This window comes from Citrus clementina, unplaced genomic scaffold, assembly GCF_000493195.1.
Source record: "Citrus clementina cultivar Clemenules unplaced genomic scaffold, Citrus_clementina_v1.0 scaffold_2, whole genome shotgun sequence".
NCBI lineage: Eukaryota > Viridiplantae > Streptophyta > Magnoliopsida > Sapindales > Rutaceae > Citrus > Citrus x clementina.
Genome location: NW_006262688.1, coordinates 32291904 through 32300114, shown reverse-complemented (window position 1 = coordinate 32300114; position 8211 = coordinate 32291904). Strand labels below are relative to the sequence as shown.

Here is an 8211-nt window from a genome sequence, read left to right as displayed (position 1 = left end):
TTTCATTCATACAGCTATAGCATTTGTAATCCCCTCTTATTTTGGAAGTTGACGATGATGATGATAATTAATTGAGTATTTAATTTTTTTATTAAAAAAAATCTAATTCACCTTTATATACTAGCCTAATGTAGTAATAATGTGTGGAGCCTCTGAAGGTTATAAACTGTCAAGTCATTTCACCTTTAAGAGGAAAAAAATCCTTAAACTCGAGATTGTTCACTTTAATTGAATTTGAAACATTAAACTTGAAATCCACGACATCAATAATACATTTATTACACGTTTACAACAATATTACACATAAAATAAAGTCAGAATCAAAGACACATTTTCTGACGTTCGTGAATAAAGTTTTATATCTAAGTCACATCAATTATAGAATTATACCAAACAAACACATAATTATATCATATGCACTATAATTTTTTTTTTTGTTTGGTGTAACTTTATAGTTGATGTAATTTATATTATTATATAAATATAAAGGATCGAGGTTCCAAGAGAAAATCAGAAAAAGCAAAATGAAATGTACGGACACTTACATCCTTTATGTGTACAATTCAAATAAACTCATATGCACATGGCATTGTCTGTCTTTATATTTTGCCAAGATCACGCCGTTCGGACCAACCCCAACGTTACAAGTGGCACGCATCCGATGGCTCCTTTTATCCCACATGGACCCTTTGTATTTGATGACTGATTTGAATTGCAAGCTATAAACCACCATTCCCTGCGTACGATCATTCATAATCTCAATCGTACGTTGATTGTTGGACGCCTGCGTGGTCAGGGCCAGGGGCTCATTATAAACATAATGCAAAATGGTTGTGTTCTTCGGCTCCTGATAATGCGATTCGAAAACGGATACTACCCCGACCCGTTGATCCTTATAATAAACCGACCCGCGCATAGAATCGTAATATATCCGAACCCGATGGCTCGGGTTTCGGACTGTTACATTGACATTTAGATATCCATTTGTTTGACCCAAACCCTGAAGGGTGAATTCTTTGACGTGGAATTTTGGGTGATGTGGGCGTAGGCTAAGCCATAGAATGAGAAAAATTATGCCCACGACAAAGATTGGAGTGAAGAAAATGGCACATAGTAGTCTATAGCTAAAAGAGCGTCGCTCAGTAGCCATTTCTCGGCAAGATAAATTTTTTGGTTGCAAGAATGTTAGTGATCGTTACGTCGTTTTATAGTGACCAACTAGACTGCAAGTGTAAGATACAAGACACAGAAGGGAAAAAAAAGGCGGAACTAAACAATTTGTGTCTCCTTTGCAAGGACAATGTAACGTGAGCTCACTGTTGAGGCGGCTAGGCAAAACTAGGCCGTCCTATATGTTAGAAGGTCCATTGTTGTTGTTTAGACCTCACATGTTAACAATGTTCTTTTTTTTAATATTTCTTTGATACACTCAATTTAATATTTTTCATGTTAACAATGTTCTTTTTTTTAATATTTCTTTGATACACTCAATTTAATATTTTTTTAAGTTACTTATAATAGGAAAAGTTATTATTTAGTCTTCTTTAATTACTATTATCTTACAATTAAAATTTTTTATATATTTGGCAATCTTAATGTATAAAGGTTATAATTAATATTATTATTTGACCATCAATTTACTATTAGTTTTTTTTCAAAAAAAAATAAATTCTTTATCTGTTTAAGAATAATAACCTTAATTATTTATCATCATCAATTTCTTGCTCTCTTTTGTACAAAGAAAAATATTATACATACTCATTTTTTAAGTTAAAAAAAAAACTTGAAATAATAGTTCTAAAGAAAATAAAAAATATATATATATCTTCTTGTCTATTTTTCTTTTTTAAATTCCTTTCTATTTTTATTGATTGTTGATATTTAAGATATAGTTGAAATTGATTGAATTTTGAACTTTTTATGTTTATTTAAGTGTTAGGGCTGCTAAATATAAGAAGACCTCATAAAAAATTTCGCCTAAGGCCTCTAGTACTCTAAAGGCGGCACCGCTCATTGTTTACATATTTAATTCATGAACTTGGCTACTATTACAGTGCACTTTATTATAGATTTATGTTAATATTACACCAATAAATATAACGACACTAGTTCCAAAAAGAAAATTACATGTATATATTTAGACATGAATGATATAGTGGGTGATCATGTTCATCTTACAGGGTGCCATATGTCACACGGTAATCTCTAACTAATTTACAACTTCAATATTATGTACAGAGAAACAAATTTCTACCACTTGTCCAAGTGCTCACTATATGGTGAGCACTTGCCCGCTAGATACATACATGCATACATACATACATCCATACACACACACACACACACATGAGAGAGAGAGAGAGAGAGAGAGAGAGAGAGAGAGAGAGAGAGAACATTGTTGCACGTGTCAAAATATGATTAGGAGACCTCTAAAGTAAGACCAACAACTCTCCCAATAAGAACTGAACACATATGATATCTCTCTGAATAAAAAGAACGACATAGCTCATGTGAAAATTAATACATACGGTAAAGGACCAATTAAAAGTGTTGGCTCCACTGACAATAGAGTCTCCTTAAGTGGCTTGACTGAGTTTGCTCCCCAGTTCGAGTCGCAGGGAAGTCGCCTTTGTTGGGAGAACCTGTGCCTCTCGGTTCGAGCGGGGACTTCTAGTCTGAGTTGTGGTACAGGCTTAAATGTGCCTCCTACAGTTAGGGCCCTCCATACTTCGTGGTCAAAACCAAAAAAAAAAGGACCAATTAAAAGACAAAAAAATAAAAATTACAATGCATTACAAGATAAAATATAATGCATTGGGATGTGTATTTTTCTTATTTTTTAACTTAACAAAATAAGGGATTCTTTATTGGAAAATTACTATATATATGTGTGTACACAAATTTTGTAGTGAGGATTCCCCTACTTTATTAAAGTGGAAAAGGTGAAAGTTATTATACTTTTAAACCATACAACTTAATATATACATACATATATATATATAAAGGCATTTTCACTTTATTAAAATTGAGGATGTTAGTAAAATAAAAATAAAAAATAGAATACATTGCGTTAGAATCTGGGTTTTTTTTTTTAATCTTTTTTACTTATCTCTAACTTTAATATAGTATCCCTGATTGAAATATTTCTATACTCTGATTGAAATATTCTATACACACGTAGACTTTAAATATAATTTTTTTTTTATGATTTGGCTTCTATTAGGTTAATATCTTAGCTCTTTTATTCAATAATTAATACAATTTTTTGCTCCAATAAATTTAATTTTACAAAATTTTGACCCCATTAAAATTTCAATCCTACCTCTGCCCCATAATTGATTTATCTCAACGAAAAAGCATGAAAGTTCTTGATTTTGCTACAAGTAGGAAGCTTGCTCGAGCTAATGATGGATAAAATACCTCATTTTATGATAATATTTTCTTAATTAATGGTTTGCTTGAACGAGCTAATGATGGATAAAGTACCACATTTTATATTAATATTTTCTAGGCGGTCCGCTTTATAATATTTCCCGAATCACTTTCCACTAAAAAAGTGAAAAATATAACGTAAAATAATAGAAGGAATGAGAAAAAGAAGACTAGAAGCAAGAAGAAGAAGAGAGGAGAATAAGGGGTTGGTTTTGCTTCCAAGGAATTAGTTCTGACCTTAGATTAGATTCCTAGAAAAAGGTTAAATAATTTAAATAATTTAGTAAGGAGTGTGATAAATGAAGATTATTTGCAATCACTTCTCAAATGATTTAAAAATTAAAATGCAATTTCACGGGCAATGATAAAAATAGGCTGATTTCATTTATAATTTATTGAACATATTTACTAAATTAATCATGGGCACAAGTTTTCTTATATAGTAATATATTAATGGTAATTATTAATATAATTATATTAATGAAAAATCAATAATAATGATTATTACTATTAATACATATTAATGAAGCAAAGTAGGTTAGGATTAGCAGTTGAAACTTTTCAATCTCTATGACGGCGCCGTCGCCATCAGTGATGCAAGCAAGAATACCACAATAGCAATAGGTGACTCTTTTCAAGCATCGTCACAGTATTCCAGGTCGCCATTGGCCTATATATCTAATGGAAGTGGCTGTGCCACCCTTTTTTATCCTCTATTTGATGGCGGCTTTCTGGTTGCCATTTTATTAGGGAAGCTATCATCGGTTGCCCATGACGGCGCTGAAAAAAATTATGTAGTAATTTTTTTCTTATTATTTTTAGTTATTTTCTAATAAAGATTCTTTATTATTTTTAGTTATTTTCTAATAAAGATTCTTTATTATTTTTAGTTATTTTCTAGTAATCTAATAAAGCATTACAAAATAGCTTTATTATTTTTAGTTATTTTAGGAAAATTAAATTGCTGAATATTAATAAATTATATTATTTCAGTTCATGTGCATTTTTGGAAATATGTTGTTAAGATGAGGATAAATTTGGTATTACATATTATGATATCAAATGCTTAGAAAATTAAATTTTTTAAAAGTTACTTCCAATAATTTTTAATGTTTAGTACAAAGATAGATTATCTTATAATCAAAATTTTAAATAATCTATTTTAAAAGCATTTAGCAAACATTTTTTGAGTGCTAGATTGATTATTTGACGATCTAATACAATCCCAAACATACTCTAAATGAGATGAGAATAAATATAGATACTATGATAATTTATCAAGAAGATAAATTGTCAACAGTACCTTGAGCATATTAGTTTAGAGTTTACGAATGTGTACAACAACTAGGGATAACATCGGGAACAAATGTTCTAGTAATGTAAAATTAAAATAGTAAATCGATAATAATAAATTCATAACTGAGGCAAAAAAAAAAAAAAAAGAGGGGGAAATAGAAGAGAGAGTTTAACTCTGTAAATTTCAAAGGTCTAAAATTAAATTTAAGATGTTTAGTTAAAAAAATTATTTAAAAATCATTCGATCAAGTCTTGGGGACAACCTAGCTTTATAACCTAACTAGTAACTATATTTGAAAAATAAAATAAAATAAAAATATTATATGCTTTGTTAGTAACTATCTGAAGATTGTATTTGTTTTAATAGTTTTTTAATGGGTCAGAATATTTTAACATAAATTTTTTACATAATTTCAAATCTATTAATTTTACACAATCCAATGGTTGATAAATTTATACCACTAAATGCTATTTAATATTTACCATTAAATTGTATCAAATCAATGGCTTAACATTTGTGTAAAATGTTTTAAGTCAAAATCTTAAACTTTGTGTACGTAAAGAATACGCCAACATACATAAAGAATTTTCTTGCTTTATAATGGGCCTCAAGTAAATGAGCCATACTGAGGTCCATGTAACTATTTGGGCCTACATATTAAACCCAACGATTGATAGGAGATGCCCAAACCACCAGAACAGACAGTTGTCTTAATTTTGAATCAGAAAACTTATTAGAATCACATCCATTATCGAATCAATCCACACACTCATTCATATAACAACTATTAAAAATCCACAGAAAATAGAAAACAATAAAATATATTACAATACACCTTTCAAACAACCGAGTTTTATATAAAATTAAATCAGCTTAAACTGGTATGACATTTTTTACCTCTAAAATTTGGCAAGATCAATCCGTCCGATCCTACACCAACATCACAATTGGCATGCATCCGATGGTGCCTTAAATCCCACATGGACTTTTTGTACTGGATAACTGATTTGAACTGCAAGCGAAAAATCACCGTTCCTCGCGCGCGATCATTTGTAAACTCAGCCCAACTTTGGTTACTCACCGTTGACATCATCATGGCCCCACTCAGTTCATATCGCAATGTAGTTGTGTTCTTCGGGTCTTGTTTGAAGGAATTTAGAAGGGGTACTGACCCGACTTGATAGTCACTGTAGTAAACCGACCCGTCTAAGGACTCGTAGAGGATCCGGACTCGCCGGTTCGGGTTCCGAGCTGTAACGTTGAAAGAAACACTGGCATTCTGGAACCCATTGGGTTGACCCAAACTCAAACCCGGAACTGAAAACTCGTGGATGTGGAATTTGGGGGCATGTGGGCGCAACCCAAGCCACAAAATGAGAAAAATTAGGCCCAAAGCGATAATTGGAGTCAAGAAAATGGCACACATTAGCCTAGCTGGTGCGGTTTCGTTCATTCTCATGGCGACTGGAGGAAAATTAGGATAAATGGTGAGTTAAACAGGAGTGTTTATATTTATGTAGCGTGAGAAAGATACGTGGCAGAAAAAATAAGGGGAATTTAGGACTTTTGCTTGTTGAAAGAAAAGAATAAAGTCGTGTTACCTTATTGGCTACTTTACTGTGTGTGTGTGTCCCAAATTTCACGTTGTTTAGATTATGAAGCCCATATCATGCATAGTGCACTCACTTCCTCTATTACAAAATTATATGAAGGAACTGATCGATCATCAATTACGGTTGTTCCGCCAAAGTTTACCAAGAAATATGCTACATTCAAAATTGACTTTAGTTTAACTTACTATTTCAGTAAGGTATAAGTAAGAAATTGACCTCATATAGCACACTTGCATATTACTATTTTTATATTGTCTTGTTTGGTTGTAAGAAACAGATGCAACAATGTGATTGACTATTTCTAATTGTACTTCACCCGCATGCATGCTCACTAGTATCGTTCTTTCTTTGGTTTTTGTGCATTATTCCTGTCTTGCCGATAATCTCCTACAGTGGCTATCGCAAAACTATATTATAATGTATGATACACCAAATACAAAATCTATTTTTATGAACTCAAACATAATTTTGTTCGATTGGATATTACTATTAGGTTAATTTATGATACATTATAACGTATTATAACAAGGTTCTCCTAGTTTAGAATCTATTTAGTGTGTCTATATATAATCAAATTGAGTCTTTCGTGGGGTTATAAAAAATATAAGTTGATTTTGATTCTATCAAATCACTAGAACTACTTCCTTATTTAATTTTTTTAAAATTATGGTAATTATTTTTTATTAAGTGAAGATGTGATTACACCAATTAGTGGGTCAATAAATATGACCGGCCTTTTTTAGTAATATATGCCAAGGTACAGCCACTCGGATCGTGGTGGACCGAACAGTTCCAGTCCTTAGGGACACACACTTCTTCAATTAAGAATAATTGAGTGGAATCAATTGCAATATTTCTCCCTCGCGAAATGTGAGTGGAACAGACAACTCTTGAATATTAATGCGAATAAACGATCTAGGCAAGTGCTTCTAGCTTCATAAAAAATAAAATTTAATATATATATAAAGTTGTAGTCTTTGTATGTGTAGTTGTAATTGTCTGTTGAAATAGCAGTGTAAATATCTAATGTAATATCAACTGTCTTTGTATTGTCAAGGTTATCTATATATATATATATATGCCAAGCTGTGTTTTGTTCAATCTGCTTGCTATATCCATGCAATCCTCATGCTATTTGAATATTTCGAGCTAATCCAATATTATTAAATCTCTCGTTTTAGCATTTTGCTTAGGAAACAAATAATAATTTATTTTTGGATAGGCCTAATTCATGGATGGGGTGCACAAGAAATGCCCATTAGAATACGTGTAAGGCCCACATACCAGCATAGCCCATATTAGTTGTGCGCATGGGTACAGGGCACTCGCAAGAAATTAGCTATCGTTAATTGCACGAGGAAGAGGAACCCTAAGAGCAAAAATGACAAGCAAAGCAATTCCAGGGAGGGTAGGTTAGCAAACATCCAAAGCTCGGTTTATTCATAAGTTACGCCCCACAGTGCCAGGCCCAAAAAAAATAACAGATTACACAAATGTGCTCCACATTCTAAAGTCCTCAAACTCAATAATATTATTATGCCATCTAGAATAGGAACAAAATACAGTAAATTAAAGAAAAATCTGAAGTCACATCTAGCAATAGCATCACCGGGCTTGGGTAAAAGCTACCATATGCCTAGGCATAGGCCAATAGGCAGAAAGGAAAAAGATTAAACAAAAAAAATAGTAGTGCTAAGGAGAGAGAAAGATGAGAGAAAGTGAAAAAAAATTACCTTCTCTCTATCCTTTTTCTTTATTATTTCTCTCAGTTTTCTCTCCCTTAACATTACATATATGTGCTAAGGGAAGAGAAAGACAAACTTATTTCTTTTCTTTTATAGAATACTATAGTCATAAGCATGGCATGCT

At 31.8% G+C, this 8211-nt stretch overlaps 1 protein-coding gene across 1 annotated transcript; it reads right to left on the bottom strand.

Moving 5' to 3' along the window:
• Positions 1-5597: 5597 nt before the first annotated feature.
• LOC18052697 (NDR1/HIN1-like protein 10) lies at positions 5598-6188 on the bottom strand. Its single transcript, XM_024190416.1, has one exon. The coding sequence runs from the start codon at positions 6186-6188 to the stop codon at positions 5598-5600; it is 591 nt and encodes a 196-aa protein (XP_024046184.1).
• Positions 6189-8211: the final 2023 nt, after the last annotated feature.